The sequence below is a fragment of the Equus quagga genome, chromosome 12, assembly GCF_021613505.1.
Source record: "Equus quagga isolate Etosha38 chromosome 12, UCLA_HA_Equagga_1.0, whole genome shotgun sequence".
In the NCBI taxonomy this organism is placed as follows: Eukaryota; Metazoa; Chordata; class Mammalia; order Perissodactyla; family Equidae; genus Equus; species Equus quagga.
The window spans coordinates 27,147,640-27,167,504 of record NC_060278.1 but is presented as its reverse complement, the minus strand read 5'-3'; the positions used below and the strand labels follow the sequence as shown (position 1 = coordinate 27,167,504).

Sequence of the window (19,865 nt, the reverse complement as noted above, 5' to 3'; positions counted from 1 at the left end):
GAGAAGCTAGGTACAAGATCACATAATTGTAACAGTGCCATGACTTGGATCCATCATTCCTAATATCTAGTTAAATATTTCTTCCTTGTTATTCATTACCATTTTATGGTGATAAATTTGATTAAAAGAAAACAGCCTAAAGAAAGCTATTCGAGTCTTGATGACTACTCTTTAGGAGACCTAATCCTAAAGTTCACAAGTATGGGAAACGTCCATAGTATTTAGTTCACCAAATAGCTTTATTTACTACTCAATAAGACAGATATGATTTTGAAATGCAAATCTGAGAGACATTGGTTAATTTAAAAATAGAGCCCCCTAGTAATTTGGACACTAGCATAGGCTCCTTCAATCATTGAAGAGATTTTTTTCCACATTTAAAGAGCCAGACAGTCCACTATTGGTCTATGTTGGATCTGGTCAAGTGGCAGTGAAGCTCACTAAATCACTCCTTTTATTTGAAGAAAAAAAAAATTATTTTATTTTATTTTTTTTTTTTACTTTCTTCCAAATGTTTGATCATGGCAAGTCAGACACATGAGAATGAGAATCATATTCCTTTCCCTGTTACCATACTGGAAGTCCTGGCATATCTTAGGAAAAACAGGTCTCGGATTCCAAAGGGAACTCCGATACGAAGCTGTTTTAGTGTCGGCATAGACAAAGCCCTTGGCAGAGGCCTTGGAAGTAGATTATAAAGGGGATCCAGCCAAATACTTAGAGACTTGAGGACTGAGCAAAAACTCACTGATAGGTGAGTGGGCTAGAAAACCAAACCTTCACAGGCATTGAAGGGTATCTAAATATCATTTCCACCAAACTGTGATCATTGACCTCCATGGTGACAACGGTTTGAATTGAAAACAGGCAAAAAAAATATATTGCTTGAGTTGAGCTCTTGAAGGCCACTTCTCAGGGCAGTGATTCTAGTACAAAAAAAGCATCTACAAAGGAACTTTAAAGATGGAGTGCCAGTTCTGGGGTCCAGGTTGCCCATGCAAGAAGAAGGTGGTAGTGTTGTAGTCTGGTATATTTCACAAGAGGACACACAACTTTTTGCCTCCTGTCAAGACTTTAGAGCCCACTGCCTTTAGATGTCTAGCTGGACCAAAAGCACTGACCATGCTCGGCCAAAAGAGAGTATAAGTGGAGGACTAAGGCTGAAAGGTCAACACTATAGATGAATGAGGCATCTGAAAACTATCTACCATCAACTTAAGAGCAACCTAAGCCTACGTGAGCATCTTTGCAGTAGCTAGTTCACCTTAATTCCAACTATTAGTCAATCTAGACATCATGGATTTTAAAAATCTGGCTAGTGGTTTTAACGTATTTATAGCTGTCTTGTCCATTTTAAATTATTAACTTGTTTGAAAATGGGACAGTTTAATACCAAAAATTAGTTCCTTTAAGTGTTTTTTAGACTTTCAAATCCTCAGGTCACACCTCCTGCAATCCCCAGGGCTTCTCATTTAGCAAGACCGTAGTGAAGTTCAAGAATCTGCGAGTTTTCTAAACCTCTTAAACGGTTCTGATGCAGGGTTCTGCTGACCACACTTTGAGAACACCTCCTCAAGCACAGGGGAGCTGAAAGAGACCACTTTCATCTTCTGAGCTGCAGGACACATAGATTCAAATTTTTGAAAGACCAAAGAATATTCTTGTTTTTCGTTTGTTTGTTTGTTTGTCTGTATAAAAAGCAAACTGAGACCTTAAGGCCCATATTTGGAAGAAGCAAAAGAGTCATACTGAAAATATTTATTATTTGATCAATGTAAAAAATATAAACATGGAGACATAACAATAATCAATATGTGCTTCCACCTCAGGTACAGGAAGGAGAAAGCATTAACGTTAGCATTTCACAGTCTCTCGGTTTAGAAAGCAAAGAATAAATCCAAGTTGCCATCTGACAAAAAAAAACCCAACATAGACATGATCCAGAAGTTCAAAGGACTGCGAGCCTGAGAAGGTTCCCAGGTAGCAGGCTGAATTACATAATGGACAAGGAAGCATGTGATCATTGCTAATATTGACCCGTCTGATTCAGTTTGGGACTTCAGGTCTTGCTTGATTTGATTTCCTTTTTCTTCTCATCAAGGGAACTCTACCCACTAAGTGTATAACATCTTGAAAAGAAAGCATGACACCTCAACTTAACAGTCATTTTCACCAGTCATATTTGCATCAGAAACTTTGCCCCACTTCTTCATAATCCTTCTCCAGGGCTGCCAAATCTTCCCTGGCTTCTGAGAACTCGCCTTCTTCCATGCCTTCTCTGATGTACCAATGTAGAAATGCCCTCTTGGCATACATGAGGTCAAACTTGTGGTCCAGGCGGGCCCAGGCCTCCACAATTGCTGTGGTGTTGCTCAGCATGCAGACAGCCCTCTGGACCTTGGCCAGGTCCCCTCCTGGCATCGCCACGGGGGGTTGATTGTTGATGCCTACCTTGAAACCAGTTGGACACCAATCTACAAACCGAACAGAGTTCCTTGACTTCATGGCTGCAATCGCTGCATTCACATCCTTAGGGACCACATCCCCTCTGTAGAGTAGGCAGCAGGCCATGTACTTCCCCAGTCGAGGATCACACTTGACCAGCTGGTTGGAGAACTCAAAGCAAGCCGCAGTGATGTCTGACACGGAGAGCTCCTCGTGGTAGGCTTTGTCAGCAGAGATGATGGGGGCAAAGGTGGTCATGGGGAAATGTATTCTCGGATAAGGTACCAGGTTGGTCTGGAATTCAATTAGGTCCACATTCAAGGGCCCCTTAAACCGGAGGGATGCAGTAATGGAAGATACAGCTTGACCTATCAGCCTATTAATGCTGGCGTAAGAGGGGCGTTCCACACCAAGTTTACGATGGCATATGTCAAAGATGGCTTCATTGTCCACCATGAAGGAACAGTCTGAGTGCTCTATGGTGGAATGGGTGGTGAGGATGGAGTTGTAAGGCTCTACGACAGCAGTGGAGATCCTAGGGGCTGGATAGACAGAGAACTCCAATTTAGTCTTCCTGCTATATTCTATCGAGAGCTGCTCCATTAACAGAGATGTAAATCCTGAGCCAGTGCCTCCTCCAAAGCTTCGGAAAATCAAAAATCCTTGAAGTCCACTGCACTGTTCTGCCTGGGGAGAATAAATGATAAGGGAGAACTCAGCCAAACAAACCCAGAAGCAGTGGTCATGGTGGGATCAAGTTCGCAAAAACAAGCAAAAACTTTCAGACAGGACTGGTTTACCATTATTAACTCTGCAACAAACCTATCTACTTTGAAACATACTTGAATGGTTACTTCTGGAGTGTGGGAAGCACTATAGAATTTTACTATAAGGAAAGCACAAACATTCAATTGTTTTTCACTGCCCCCCTGAATTTATTTGTATGTGATCTAAAGCAAGGTCTTTATCAATAACAAAATGACTAGCAAAATATTGAAGCAATATAATCCCCCCCCCCAACAGATGAAGCATCCAATCTACTATGGGGGGTCTAAAGGTAGTGTATTACCTAATGATTATGCCAAACACCAAAACATTGGCTAAACAAAGGATTCTCCAGACACAAGTCCTTAAAGAAGAATTAACTGTCAGTAAATAGAGTAACTAATCTCCAGGTAGGATGTACTTCCTGTTAACTTCACAAATAGTGGTACTATCAAAAATGACAAGTGTAGAATGCTTTGGAAGTCTCTGATAAGACAAACCATGAGTTAGCCGAAGCAAGAGTACATGGAGGCTAATTATTAAAGGGAGGAAATCCCGCCATTTTTGACAACATAGATGAAACTTGAGGGAATTATGTTAAGTGAAATAAGTTAGAGAAGGACAAATACTGTATGATCTCTCTTAAACGTGGAATCTAAAAAAGCCAAATTCATAGAAACAGAGAGTAGAACAGTAGTTGCCAGGGGCTGGGTGGTGGAGTAAATGGAGAGATGTTGGTCAAAGGGCAGAAACTTTCAGTTAGAAAATTAGTAAGTTCTGGGGATCTAATGTACAGCATGGTGACTATAGTTAACAATACTGTATTGCATATTTGAAAGCTGCTAAGAAAGTAGGCCTGAAATGTTGTCACTACCAAAAAAATGTAATTATGTGAGGGGGTAGATGTGTTAACTAACCTTATTGCGGTAATCATTTTGCAATATATACATGTATCAAATCATCACACTGTATACCTTAAATTTACACAATATTATATGTCAATTATATCTCAACAAAGCAGGGGAAAAATAAAACATTTCCTTATAAATCTAAAAAAAACAAAGAGTAGACAAGGGCTATACAGTAACTATGAAAGCTTCTTTTGCCCTTCCTATGGAAAGCGTAATCAAAGCCAACATCAGGACACTTCCCAGGTCTGAGCATCCACAGGAGGTCCCCAGGTGAGAGGCTGGGTGGTGATGATGTTGGTGGTAGACAATGCTGGTGATGCTTGGGAGGTGTCCCGCAGGATCCCAGGCACACAGGCCTGGCCCCGTCTAAGGAGAAGTGAGCCACTTGCCAGCTTTCGGATCCTCTCTAGCACAAGGTCGATGATCTCCGACCCCACAGAGTAGTGACCTCGGGCGTAGTTGTTTGCAGCATCTTCCTTTCCACTAACAAGCTGCTCTGGGTGGAAGAGTGAGCGGTACTTGCCTGTACGGATCCCATCTGCAGAGGGGAAAGGAGGTCAGTGCGCTCCACTGCATTCAACTGCTAACCCTCGGCTAATTCTCGCACAGCCCTGTGCTCCGATCCCCATACTTTCCCCGGTGTTGTGGTAAAGGAATTGTGCTGAATTGGCCTTCCTTACTCTAGAAAGAGGTATTATTATTTTCATATAAATTAAAAGTAGGTTTTTCCATCAAACACTCTTTGTTAGTTTTTTAGGGCTGCTGTAACAAATTACAACAAACCTGGTGGTTTAAAATGAGAGAAATTTATTCTCTAAAAGTTTAAAAGGCCAAAATCAAGGTGTTGGCAGGGTTGGTTCCTTGTGGAAGCTCCGAGGGAGAAACTGCTCCACGCCTGTCTCTCGTGACTGCTTCTGGTGACTGCTGACACTTCTTAGAGCTCCTTGGCTTATAGCTGCATCATTCCAGTCTCTGCCTCCATCATACATGCCCTTTTCCCCTGTCTATGTGTCCTCTCTTCTTCTTCTAAGGACACAGATCATTGGATTTAGGGCCTACCCTAATCCAGTATGACCTCATCTTAACTAAGTACATCTGCAAAGACCCTATTTCCAAATAAATCATATTCTGGGGTTCTAGGCGGACACAGATTTTTGGGAGACACTATTCAACCTACCACACACCCTGTGGCACTTTGACATTTTAGGACAAGTATTTCTATCTACAAATAGCCAACTGTGTGCTGGAAAAGCATGCCAACGTAAATTATTAGTAATGTGTTTTAAAAGAGGCTTTAACAAAGAAGGCGTGGCCAACTCAAAGGCCCAGACGATTCAAACGTACAAACGTGTGAAGCAGGGAAATCGGTGTGTAGATGTCGGCAGTGTTCAATACAACCAAGTGCAAGCCTTGCCTGGTTTCACTGGCTTTTAAAACCCTGGGCAGCACGAGAAAACATCAACACACAGCATGTCTGAGGCCCATGTCCCACTACCCCGACCTCAGAATTAACCAGATAGCACGATTCCTGAAGAATTATGCAGTGGTGTTTGAGGGCTAAGCAAGCTGTGGAATGTTGTCCCGGTTACACTGCATAGTAAAGAGCATGTGTTCAAGAATCAATTTCCTGGGCTCACATCTTGCCTTCCCCTCTTAGCCATAGAGCAGTTGCCTAGTTCTCTAAGCCTCAGTTACTTCATCTCACCAGTAAGGATGATAAGAAGACCTACCCCACTGAGTTATCATGAGGATTAAATGAGGTCATAGGGCATGATGCAGGCCCCAGATAACAACAGTTATAAATAATACTGATAAAATTGGCCTCATGACATGTATGTATGCAGATTTACTTCATTGGCACCAGATACCTATAGTTAGTCCTAGAAGTTCACTACCTAAGGAAAAATGCACTAATTTTCTAAAAGCAAGATGGTTCTCTCAATTCACCTTGCTCTCCTGTATATGACAATGAATTTCTAAACCACAATGTTTAAATTTACTAAAATTGAGTTTAAATTATTTTTAACTAACATATACACACCAAAAAAAAAGAAAAGAAAAGTTGGGATTTTTAAAAGATAAATATATAAACAGGATATAAGAGGGCATATAATTCTGGGTAGACTATGCTTCTCACCTGAAGCTGTAAGGCTGAGTTCAGGGTAAGGAAGGAATTTCTGGAATTTATGGAAACCTGCTTCTTCATGACAATGTCCAATTGAGACCTTGAGTGTAGTTAGGTCCATAAATTCTTTCAGTAAAATCCACTTTCTCAGGGATCAGTGATTATAGCACCGCCATTCATAAGCATGCCCAAACCATCCACTCTAACTTCCTGACACTTTTCCACTTTTCTCTGACTTCAGCACCTGGCACAGCATCCTTAACCAGCATCCTCAGGGATTTCCATGGTTTTTAAACACAATTATTTGACGGTTCCTTAGCTTGCTTGCCTTCAATGCCATTCAGCTCCACTCCACTTGAGTCACCATCACTCACAACTCTCCGCCCCAAAATCTCACACTTGCAAAATCCCTTCTCCGTCCACACTTCCTTACTTCCCCCAACCTGGGCCCATGACCAGCCCTGATGATCTTTCCAGCCTCCTCTCCCATTGCTCTCCTACTCACACCCTAAGTTCCAGCCTCACTGAGCTCCTGTTAAAGGTCCCTCCTCCCTCTGTGAATTTACTAATGCTGCTCCCTCACAGGAGTCGTTTGATGACCCCCAGTCAATCATTCCTTCCTCAGTAATACCCTTGCACCTTGCAGAAATTTCTGTTATTATTAAGTTGCATTATATGAAATTGACCTTTTTAGATGAAAAATGGTCATCTATTGGCAACTTTATGTGGCAATTTTATATGGCTCAACTTAATACATTTATTAGTGTTGTGATAATTATTTACATTTTCTTCTCCAGTAAATTATCCTGATTTTCTCTTTTTAAGAGAATGGCTTTTATGAGAAGGCAAATCTGAGATCAAAACCAGTTCTACCCTCAATAACTCGATGATCTAAGGCAACCTTCTAAGGATCTAAGGATCCTTAACATCCCCAAGACTCAGTTTCCTCGTCTACAAATTAAGGATAATAGAGTTGCTGAAAAGATTAAAGGGAATTATCTGTGCAGTTCCTCAACTAATAAATAGTAGCCGCTATGGACTGGAAGTTTGTGTCTCCTCCAAATTCACATGTTGAAATGTTGAAGCCCTAATCTCCAATATGATGGTATTTGGAGGTGAGGCCTTAGGACATGAAAGTGGTGCCTTTATGAATGGGATTAGAGCCCTCATAAGAAGAGGCCAGAGAGACGACCTCCCCCTCTCTCCCTCTCCCCCTCCCCCTCCCTCTCTCATGTGCAGACACAGCAAGAAGGTCCCATCTGCAAAGCAGGAAGAAGGCTCTCACCAGAAACCGACCATGATGCCACCCTAATCTTGGACTTCCAGCTTCCATAACTGGGAGACATAAATTTCTGTTTAAGCCACTCAGTCTACAATATTTTGTTAAAACAGCCTGAATTGACTAAGACAGTAGGAGGGAAGGGATCAGTGTTTATTCATCTTTATACTCCCATCACCTTGCTGAAGTAGATGCTTATTGGAGTATGTTAAATTCTTGCTCATCATGACCTTGAATCTCTCAGCCTTTTCTTTTTTCCACCTCCCTTCACATTATTTTCATTTGACTCCTCACACAGCCTGGTTCCGTGATCAGAGCCACAGGGGCACTGGCAGCGCAGAACCCTCTTCGCCCTGTCCCTACCTCATATGCAAGCCTGACTAAGCACCACCATCCACTCCCGTGCAGCTGCAGACAGGCAGGAACTTTGCTTTCTGGGTCCCCTTCGAACCCACATTCAGCAGACCCTTCACTCTGCACTTTGACCCTCTATTCTATTTCTCAAAATGAGTGTTCTAAACCTCTTTAAATTCTCACACACTATCACCCTCATTATTCCAATCGTAGGATGCCTGAATGAACACCTCCCTCCTTGCCACGAAATCTCTCTGTCCTCTACCTCGCAGAAAATAGAGAAAGAAGGGAGATGTACAAAGCAACTCACCCTCCCTGAGTGCCTCTGATCCCTCCCTCCCTCTCCGAAACCTCCGCCTCTCACTCACTCTCTCTCCTTTGTTTCTGGCTACAAATATCATCAATAGAATTCTACTTGAAAAATGTAACCCAAACCTACCTTTCCTTTATTCTAAAACCACTCAGGCTGACTTTGGTCAGGAAGATCATCCACTTTCCCAGCTTTCAGCATCATCTCTATTGGATAATTCTGCACCTCTAACTTCTCACTTAAGACCTCTGGTTCCACAATTTCTTCTGGGACCGACCTGCTAACACTTGAAATTCCTCATGCCCAAAACTGAACTTATCTTTACTCTTACAGAACTGAGTCCCCCTCTGGAATTCCTATTTCATTTATCAATCTCATTAGTGAACCAGTAAAATCTGGGTGGCATCTCTGACTTATCTCTGGAATACTCACTGACTTGTAATCAGTTGCTCTGTCTATTTTAAACAGACATCTCTCAAATCAGCCAATGTTCTCTTTTCCGTTCTCAGTGTCACAACCCTAGATGAAGCCCACACATTACAACAATCTCATAACTTTCTCCAATCCATTCTCTCTTTCTAGATCAGTACTTAGCACACAGCAGGTGCTAAATAAATGTTGAATAAATTAATGAATAAATCTCTGTGATTAATTACTCAAGTATAGCTCTAAATCTGCCTTTCCTCTGCTCTAAAATCATTACTGGCCCCCTATTTCCTATCAAATTCACACCAAGCATCTTATTCAAGGCAGTTCCATGGTCTGCCTCCATTCCAGTTTAAGCCTTCTATGACTCCCCTAAATCAACATCCTCCCCATTTTCAAGCTGATACAGTATTCACAAGTGTCCGAATGTGTCTTTGTCCATGTTTTCCATTCTCCCTCAACTGTGAACTCTTAAAATCCTCCCACTCAGTCTTCAAGACTTAGAAGGAATATCACCTTGTCCATAAAGTCTTTTCTGATCTCTTCCAGAGAGGTAAGTCTCACGTCCCCACTTCTTTCACATCCCTACACGTCCCCTTCTCAGTAAGGCCTTCCTTGACATGCCTTTAGAAAAAGAACCCCCTCCACCCACACACAACATTCCCTACCCCAATGGCCTTTCCTTATTCTTCTCCATACTGCAGATTGCCATCGGGCACACTATTTGGTTTTTATAGGTCTGCACCCCACGATAAAGTAGGCTCCGTGAAGACTACTGTCAAGAAGAGTGCCTAGCATATGTGAGGCTCTCTTATTTGTTGAATAAAACAAGGAAAATCAGTGCCTTCTACCTAAATCCTGGAGCTTATGTCTCTTTGTTTTGACCAGCTCAGGACCCTAAAATTGCCCTCCATCCAAGCTGTGCTCTAGAGGATTGGGACATTTCTTCTGGTCTTTGCCTGCTATCTATCTCTCCTCTGACTTGCTTACCATTGATCTTGGGCCTTAAACCTCCTATTTGCCTAGCATCTTTGGTTTGGCATGAGTTAAAATATCTGCTACAAATATCCATGGTACTGGGCTATGGCCTCTTATGATGCTCCTTCTGCTACCAATGTCATCTGGGGATATATTCCACCCCACCCAGGTTCCTGAGACACCAGACTCCAGCCAGGGCTCACACTTGCAAACTCCTATTTATCTGCAACAAAAATTCAGATATTCTCTTCGCACCATTATAACTCAAGTCAGAATACAAGGTATTTGCCTCTTTTAGCCTCCATACTAGTCTTACCTGTTCTTGAAGCCATCAATACCTCCTTATTTTTAATTCTTTCACAACATCTAGCAGAGTAATGCTGAATCTATATATAGGCATCATGGCTTCCACAATTCTTAGCTTCCCCCTTTTAATAAAACTTTCTATCTTTTCCTTCATATTGACATCAATCTATTTTCCCCATCAGTTTCTTACTTGGTTCTGACTTTGTTCTGATAAGGAAATGAACCCGAATCCAGTATGTACAGATTGTATTTTCCAAAGATGGCCACAACGATATTTCCCATCTCACTATTTCCATATCAAGATGTTGGGTCTATGTCCCCTCCCTGAGTGGATCCTTGTAACTGCCTTGACCCACTGAGAACAGCTGAAGTGACACTATGTGACTTTCAAGGCTTGGTTATAAAAATGCCATGGGCTTCTGCCTTGTTCTCATGAGATGCTTGCTCTTGGAACTCAGCCACCGCGCTGTGAGGAAGCACAAGCAGCCCATAGAGAGGCCCATATCCCCTAACGGCCAGCATCAACTTGCCAGCCATGCAAGTGAGCCACTTTGAAAGTGGACCCTCCAGCTGTCACTTGAGCCTTCTTAGCTGACATCCTGTGAGGCAGAGAGGAGCTCTTCCCTCTGAACCCTGTACAAATTGCAGATTACTGGACAAAGTAATGACTGCTATTGTTTTAAACCACTAAATTTGGAGGTAGTTTATTACACAGCAATAAATAACTGATACATAGTATCAAACCCAAATTCTGCACCCCCCCCCCCGCTTTTCTCTTAAGTAAGACCCCTTCTCTCCCCAGCATTTCTCTAGCTCCATTTCAAGTGTTTTTGCACAAGATACTACAAAGTTTGCCATTAATAATCATAACATTGTACTGATTTTCCCCATAATTTGAAGATTTATTTGGCTCCTTGCTTCTTTGGAATCATTTTCAAATATTCTACTCTTTATAAGCAGGTAATGCCAAATTTCAGATTTTTTGTCAGAAGCTTCTAGCAACTGGCTTTCAAATCCAGGAAGAGATTTAATGTTCTGTTACAACAGATGTGTGTGGAGAAATCAGCAAGGTTTTACTTCGTTTTATCATATAGAAAAAGAAGGCTAGGCTCCTCTTCCCTTTGGGTACATATGTCACACTGATCACCACCCTAAGTGGCCATTGAGTGACCTTGTCTATGTGGAAAAGGTCCACATGATCCTGTTCAGAGAGATTCATATGATCTGATAAATCCCACGCACTGATACTTAATTTATCTGTTTTGATTGTGGACCTGGTTAAGCAGAATGGAAAACTTACATTACCTACAACGGTTGGCTCCAGGTCCACGAAGAGTGCTCTGGGCACATACTTCCCAGCTCTGGTCTCACAAAAGAAGGTATCGAAAGATGCATCCATGTGCTCCACGTTAGCATCATCCAACTGATCCTTTTTACTGTCGAGAACACCACCATCTGGCTGGATTCCATGTTCCAGGCAATAGAGTTCCCAACAAGCATCCCCAATCTGGATGCCAGCTTGGCCAATGTGAATGGAAAGGCACTCCCTCTGAAATAAGCCACGGTAAGTTAGAACTGAGCAGGCCTTCTTAGGTACCATGAGCTATGTCACTCAGCACTTCTGCTACCAACTGACAGAAACCAAGCTAGCTTAAACCAACAAGAGAAATCTATTATAAGGCTAATTACAAGTGTCTCACGGAAAGCAAAAACAAGGGTACAGCCAAGCTTTAGGAACAACTGAACCAAGGACTCCAATTCCATCAAAAGGTTTCTTTCAACAATGTAAATTAAGCACCCATTAAGTGACAGGATAAGAATGAATCAAGTTGTCTCACCCAGAAAAAAATTAGCTAGCTATTGGAAAGAAATAAAACCAAAATCAATGTATAGCCTTGACATATATTAAAACCCACTGCTGATAAAGATGTCACCTTTTCATATCTTGAGATTTTACATTTACTATTCATATGTGCTCTAAATAAGGAAAGATGTTCTAAGCTTAAAAGTGTGGGAAATTTACCGAGGAAACATGCAATAGATTTAACAACCCCAAAATGTAAAAACTCTATACCACAACAAACAAAAATACTGATGTATATAAGAATTACTGTATATATAGCCTTTCATATGTAAGGAGTATATATAAGAAATTTTATATACACCAATTAAAAAAAAAAGACTTCGAGACATCTGCTAGATAAAAAGGCAAATTACATAAACAAGTGAATCACAAAGGAAAGAAATAATCTAAAACGCAAAGATTTAGGCAGAATAGCACTCACAGTATTATTATTTATAATAGTGAAAACCAAAAACCAGTCTACTTAACTATTTACCTTTTGTTGGGCATTTAAAGAAAGGTACATCAATACAACGGCATATTATACAACTTTTAAATATTTACCAAAAATAATTTACGACACGGGAAGTGCTTATGATAAAATATTAAGTAAAGTGTATATAATTTGTATAATTGCATATAAAGTATGATGTCAAATATATTTAAAAATAAGCATAGAAAACAGCCTTTAAAAATGCATCAAAATATTACCTCTAGTTACATCTGGACAGTAAGCGATGTTTTTCTCGTTTCAACTTTCCTGTTTTCCCTCACCCTCATCAGCCTCCGCTCCACTATCCCATTTTTAAATCACCATTCACATTTTTTTTCCAAAAGGGAAACAACTTTTTTGGTAATTTAGACAGACACAATATCTACTCATCTAAGAGAGGGAAAGAAAAAGTTAAATCCTAAAAATCTAAAGGGGCCACAACCGCTGATATTAATATTGTTGAGTTTTGATCGCCAATGGTCATACAAGTCTGTGCTGGGTGTCTTACAGGGTGAGAAGCCTGCTTTCTGCATTATCAGGGCCCTTCAAGCTCATTGCCTGATAAGGTAATAGGCAACCCCGTCCTTGTCCATGGCTGCACTTTCCCAGGCTCTGAGATTCAATTACAAAAAGACCGCTGTCAGAGGGTGTGGGGGAGGGAGCTCCGGCTGGTCACACCCCTCCAATCTGACTTGGACTCTGTTCCTGCTCAGTAGCATCAAACCATTCTACTTTGTCTCCTTGATTCGCAAAGCATGACACAGCCCTCTTTACTTGACGGGGAATTCAAGTTCACCACTTGAGTAGAACTTCCCTCTTGTTTCTTCTCTGTGCAACTATCGGTCTCTCATGACAAAGGCTGTGAGCTCAATTTAGAAAGCCCTTCACTTAGTCCAACAAATATTCCAACCTCTATCACGCACATAAAAATCAAGTCAACGTATTCCATCATAAATAGCCTTCTAACACCCTTATCTGCAAAGCAGTTTCATCCCTCTCCCCTCCTGCTGGACTTAAAATGGTCTCAGGACATTAGCTAGCATGATCAGATCAAAACTTACCTAAATCCCTAGATTTATGGAAAAATTTAAAAGAGATGGGAAATTCACTGTTTTTACATCATTAAAATCACTTACATGTAGATTTCCCTCACAACATCCTTCCTCAGCTATTTACCACCCAGTCCGTGTGGGATGCACACGTGGCATTTGCTCACAATAATCACGGCAATAATAATCACCAACATAAAAACAATTGCTGCTCTTCATGTGGTCTGTTACCCAAGTGGTTCAGACGTAAGAGTGATTGATACTATCCTTTTGGAACTCGTCAGGAATACTTGGCTCAAGAAGGACCAATCTTGCCCTTCCTGGTTTGAGAAACAGCTGAGTTAGTTTGTAACATGACTGTGTTCCAGGGTACAGAAGGCTACCTTCACCTTATTTATCTCTTAGCCTTTCCTTACTCCCCAAACTATCCGTTAAAATATTAGTCCCACTATAAAATAAGATTGTAAAATACCCACTGAATATCAATAATGGTAAGTCACAGCATGTTAATAAATGCTGCTACAAAGCTTATTTGAATTACTAGGAAGGCATAATTTTCTAATTAACTTTTTATTTTGAGATAAATATGAATTGTAGATTCACATGCAGTCGTAAGAATTAATAAAGATCTCATGTACTCTTTACCCATTTTCCCCAATGGAAATATCTTTCAAGACTCTAGTACAATATCACAGCCAGAATACCAAAATATATACAGTCAAGACATAGAACCTTTCCATACCACAAGGATCCTCCATGTAGGGAGGCATAATTTTCAAGAGCAAAACCAGGGGCCGGCCGGGTGGCACAGCGGTTAAGTGCGCACACTCCGCTTCAGCGGCCTGGGGTTCGCCAGCCCGGTTCCCGGGTGTGGACATGGCACCGCTTGTCACGCCATGCTGTGGTAGGCATCCCACATATAAAGTAGAGGAAGATGGGCATGGATGTTAGCTCAGGGCCAGTCTTCCTCCACAAAAAGAGGAGGATTGGCAGCAGTTAGCTCAGGGCTGATCTTCCTCAAAACAAACAAACAAAAAGAGCAAAACCATTTGTACATCCTTAAAATGTTGGAGAGAGACTCCAATGGGGAGAGATCAAAGATGAAAAAGCAGTTGGAGAGGCTGTTTCCATTTAAGAATTAAAAATTCTAAGATACTAAAACTTACCGTGAGTGGCACATAAGAGATTAAAGGGAAAGTGGATCTTAAAAGGTTGACCCCAAACAGAATCATTGTAAATAACCATATTCCTTATCACCCCCAAAGAACTAAACTCAAGACAGGACTAAGAAGAAGTCTGTGGACTTTACCCAGCCATGCATTTATGAGTTTAGCAATGGAACCTGGGTCTGAAGTCCCCAGAAACTCTGAAAGCACAACTGAAACCGAAGCAACTGAGTTCTACAGAAAAATCAGCACAGCAGGTCTAAAACAAACGTAAGACTAAAGGAGGGAGAGGTGTTTGCCTCAGGGCTGCAAGTAAAGGCAGGGACAACTGCCAATCAACTGAGCTTTTCCTAAAAGCAGCCAAACCACAGATGAACACAGGAGAGCTCATCCAAACCCACTTCAAACATGGATATTGAAAGAAACAAAGGTGCCTTAAAATTTCTTCTCTCGTATTAAGAATCTATTAAGACTTTGGTGGGGAAAAGGGTCAAAGATGATGAGTAAAATTTGCTATGACACCGAAGCAACACTGTCAACAATATACAAGCACCGTAGCCACTCACCATGCTGATCTGAAGGTGCCCGTCGGCCCGTGGTAGTGAGGGTGGAGCACGCCCAGGTAAGCCTTATCACAGGGCAGGAAACGACTCCACCTGAGGGCTGAGACGCTTCTCCACTTAAAGCAGCACAGCCTCTTTTCAGTTGCTCAGTTCTCTATTCTCAAAGAAGCTGAGGTGGGCCTGAACACCCTGAGATAAGATTTGTGCACAACTATAGATGAATTAACCCGAGTTTAATCATGCCCCCCGAACTCCTTCTGCATCTTCTATCTGTTGATTCTGCTTGGGGAGCTGCCTCAATCATACTGTTCTTTGGCAATTTTCTCCTGAACTTATTATGAGTTCTACTTGTCTCTCTGAACTTGATCTTCATAAAGTCAATCCTGTCTGTCTCTGACTGCCAATAATGCCCCCAATTTTTAGGGTTCTGGTAGTTCTGTATAATAAAGAGAATGGGTAAGCTAGCTCTATTTTATGAAATTAGAATCTATTTATTTCTAGCTGTATCAAATTTCTCCCATTGGCCTTTGGTATAATTTTTTTTCTTTTTTTTTTTTGAGGAAGAGTAGCTCTGAGCTAACATCTGCTGCCAATCTTCCTCTTTTTTGCTGAGGAAGACTGGCCCTGAACTAACATCTGTGCCCATCTTCCTCCACTTCATATGTGGGATGCCTGCCACAGCATGGCTTGCCAAGCGGTGCCACGTCCACACCCAGGATCCAAACCAGCAAACCCCAGGCCGCCAAAGCAGAACGTGAAAACTTAACCACTGCGCCACCGGGCTGGCCCCAACCTTTGGTATTTTTAATTTGAAACAAGATAAGGAAAAATCAGATGATTTGAGTATCTCAATTCTGGTCTACTGACATGTTCCATATTTTTCATTAATTTTTTAAAGTTCTCAACCTCACTTAGAGGTATGATTAACTTATTGCAAAGGAATTAGAAGAAAATTAGAAAAGTCTCTTTTGTAATATAAGAAATGCATCTTTTTTTTTAGTAATTCCTTTTTTCCTTGAAAAACTAAGTCTTAAAGGAAAAAAGTTTCCTCAGGTAATAATAATTGGGATTTCAAGTCTAGAGAAGTCTTCTTGTGAGATGGCTAGTTTTATGTGTCAACTTGGCTAGCCTACAGTGCTGTTATTCAATCAAACACTAATCTAGGTGTTGCTGTGAAGGTATTTTGTAGATGTGGTTAACAATGACAGTCAGTTGACTTTAAGTAAAGCCTACCCTAGCTATTGTGGGTGGGCCTCATCTAATCAGTTGAAAGGCTTTAAGAGCAAAATAGCACCTTCAGCTTCAACTCCTACCTGAGTTTCCAGTCTGCCCTTACAATGTCAGACTTTACAGCACCCACAATCACATAAACCAATTCCTTGAAATAAATCTCCATATATATATATAAATATACTATTCCATTACATCATGTATACACAAATAAATGTATAAATAAGTCTCCATATATATGTATATTATATGTATGTATGCATATATGTGTGTGTGTGTATATATTAGTGACTCTGTTTCTCTGGTGGAACCCTCACTGACACATGGAGTGGCTGTCCTTAGGTCCTGAGAGTGAAAAAATGTGCAAGTATAAAAGCGCCGTGTTTACACTCAGGATTTCCTTTCTTTTCAAAGTTCCTTTCTTAAGTACTTTTTCATATAGGCCAGTCAATTCACCGCCTAAGTAATGGAAAAAAGAAAAACTTCTAAGCAGGGAATTCTTATATCAAAAATATTTCAGTTCTAAGAAATGATTCTGATTGATGTCCTGACATTTCTGAAGTTATCTTCGCGCATTCTCTGTTGGCAGCAATCACTGCCATAACCAAAATCACTTTCCATTGTCATTCCCGCCCCTACAATTCCCTCATCCCTCCCTTCTCCTCCTCCAGCCTCCTCTCCCACGACTAACATGAGTCAGTATTGCAAAGCTTCACTGGCCTCTTCGAAAGATAGTCTAAGCATACAAGAAATTAGTCTCAATCTACTTCTAATTAATAGTGCTTTTTCTGGCCACACATTTTTCTTCTCAAGTTTTATTCTCCTTCTTAAACCCTACAGCTAACACTCCAGTTTCTAATTTTTCTGTTTTTCTCATTGGAATATCAGACAGCAAACCAGTATAGGAAATAGATGATTGACAGCTAGATAGATAGATGCAAAAGAATGAAACAACTTCCCCTCCCCTCATACACACACATAATAGATTTTAAGGAACAACAAACCTGATTTCAAATATTCTGCCCCATTGTGCCTATAAACACTCTTCTGCTTGTCAGATAAGATTACTGAAATTTTTCTTCATAAAATAAGTTTACCAAAAGAGGAACCTTCCCATCGGCAGCTTAAGAAATCAGAGCTTCAGTAACTTTAAGGCATTCTCCTATTTCTGATTTTTCTGCATAACATGAGTCTGAGGGCTTGATGAAAGAACCGAAGTACCTATGATGCAGAGTGGGAAACCAGATGGTTGGAAGTGGCAGAAGAAAAAGAACGCAGAGCTGGCAAGAGGAACTGTGCATTCCTAGCATTTTTCCTCCAGAACCTGAGTTATACACATCTGGTACATACCAGTGTGACTTTATGGGGTGCTAAAACCAGCATGATACGTATCACTGGTAAGCACTTTTACAAACATAGAATTTGATTTATTTGGATAATGTAAGAGAATAGATTTTAGAATTACTGATTTACATATTAATTTATATTAGTATACTGGTTGTCAATGTATTTAATATCAACTTGCATATTGATTGACATCATTGTATATGGCTGACAATTTTGAAAAGAATCTTTGAGGGAGACCCCATAAAGAGAATAGTTGTAAATCTATGGTTGAAGAAATTTGGGTAACTAACATTTAGGTCCAAACAAATAACAGGAATATCTTCTCAGCAAGGGAGATCTAGTCTGCTTTTATGTACATATATATAAATCAATTTCCTCAAACCCTGTCCTGAGGAATATGTTAATGGAGGGTACAGTTTGCATGGACCTGGGTAAAAGAGGATTCAGGGAACGTTTGTCATGTATGTGGTACTGTCTCAGGCAGAGTAAGACATTGCATTTAGGGGAAGGGCATTCAGACACCGTAAGGGTGCATAAGGGAGGCCATCTCATTACGCTAAATGGCCCCAGCCCCTCCTCTGTGTGACTGCTTGCTCCTCTGCACATACTCTAAAAACAGTCACATGCTCTCCTGATTTATGGCCTCTACTATATATGTACTCCCCAATAGCTTAATAAATTAAGTTTCTCTCCAGGAACAGGCTGACCACAGGTGGGAAACACACCTACAAGGTATCCATCACAGCTGACAGAAGAATGGAACAATGTGATGCCTGGAACCCATCACGCCTGGGGACCAACATCCCTGGATCCCCTCCTCACTGCCCATTTTCCCTATATAACTGCCTCAAGATTCTGCAATTTTTGCAGATGGCTTTTTTGAAACATTAGTCTGCCATCTTCCCAATTGTGCCAGCTAATCAAATTAAAACTTCCTTTCTAAATCCCTAACTCCTTGTGATTGATTGGCTCAGATCGTGGCGAGCAGAGTAGGCCCATTGCTTGCTATCAATTCTGGCACCCAGATAGGACCATAGCTTCTGCCCACGGCTAGTGAACTTGGAGGAAGCTGTTTGGGATTTTTCCCCACAGCTGCCAGGAGCTTTTTCTTTTCCTTTTTCTTTTATTCTGCCTAGGGAATTCCCTTGTGGCTTCCTCACTTGTGACTGCCTCTAATGCTTCAGTGATCAGGAAATGAAGGACTGGATCCTGAGCTGACGAGCGTGCAGCTAGGTGAGTCATTGGGAGTGCACTCCTGGGCACTACATTCCTTTTTCCTTGTCTGGGGGCCTTGGTCAGGTCAAGGTCCACCTGGTTTAGGCACCGTTGCTTAGGAATAAAGGAAAGTACAGACTACCTAGCATATTATCTAGAAGACTAGTCTGGTTTTGCTTGTGGCATGCACACCTGTATGGTTTGTTCTCCTGAGTGTGTGTGTCGTTCCAACAGTCTGTGTGCCAGTTTTATTTTATGTCAGAATCCCACAGCATACTTCCAATATACATCATCTGTGGGGATGTGAAATTTTCGAACTCTTCTGTCAAGGGTCAAGCCGGAATTGTATGCCTCCATGTGGGTGCTGCTGTTTGTGTGCTAACCCTTCGGAGGAAACCATGAGACCCCAGTCTGACCATCTTCTCCCCCTCTTCATCTGTCTTGTCTGGCATCTTCTTTGCCGTCATTGTGTGGAAGTTAGGTTTGGATTTAAAGTAAGCCAGACTTGGACTTCCTGCAAAATAGAAGATTTTAAAACTTTCCTCCAGGCACCTGACCCCCTACACTGGTGCTGGGAAGTTAGATCTTTACCCCGCCTTGAGCCGCTACTGCCTGTCTCTCTGGCTTGTTTAGCACTGGTGTGAGAACTGTGTGCCCATGCAGAGTGGGATTTGGATAAGTCCCATAGTTATTTGGACGCCTGGAGTCAAGCCCAGCACCCTTCTCCAGGTCCATTAATTGTCGGAAACAAACTTTATCTATGTGCCCCACTCTGTCTGTTCCCCAAAAAAGGCCCACTAGGGTACATGGTGCATGCTGGCCAATTGGGCTGATTTCACTTATGAGCCCATGACAAAGAAAAGGATGATCTTTTACAGTAATGTAGCCTGGCCCCAGTATACACTGGGCTTAGCAGAAAAGTGGCCCCGAAATGGGTCACTTAATTATGATACCATCTTGCAGCCAGAATTATTCTGAAGGGAGGAAAGGAAGATAAAATCCCCTATGGTCAAGCGTTTATGCTGCTATATCTAGATCAGGGAAGAGAGGAAAATGGATG

At 41.4% G+C, this 19,865-nt stretch overlaps 1 protein-coding gene across 1 annotated transcript; it reads right to left on the bottom strand.

The window, feature by feature from the left end:
* Window positions 1-2,187: 2,187 nt before the first annotated feature.
* On the bottom strand, window positions 2,188-19,272 carry TUBAL3 (tubulin alpha like 3). Its single transcript, XM_046677994.1, has 4 exons — window positions 19,222-19,272; window positions 11,205-11,448; window positions 4,507-4,659; window positions 2,188-3,128 (listed from the first exon to the last, which is right to left on the bottom strand). Exons 1-4 carry the CDS (start codon window positions 19,270-19,272, stop codon window positions 2,188-2,190), a joined length of 1,389 nt encoding a protein of 462 aa, XP_046533950.1.
* Between the last annotated feature and the right edge of the window lie 593 nt (window positions 19,273-19,865).

Excerpts from the sequence above, each read along its gene's own strand:
- TUBAL3 (XM_046677994.1), bottom strand. The coding sequence starts at position 19,272 with ATGACGGCAAAGAAGATGCCAGACAAGACAGATGAAGAGGGGGAGAAG. Across the intron at positions 11,449-19,221 it reads ATGAAGAGGGGGAGAAGATG|AGGGAGTGCCTTTCCATTCA; the intron begins GTCAGACTGGGG and ends GGCTTATTTCAG. Across the intron at positions 3,129-4,506 it reads GAGGATCCGAAAGCTGGCAA|AACAGTGCAGTGGACTTCAA; the intron begins GTGGCTCACTTC and ends CTCCCCAGGCAG.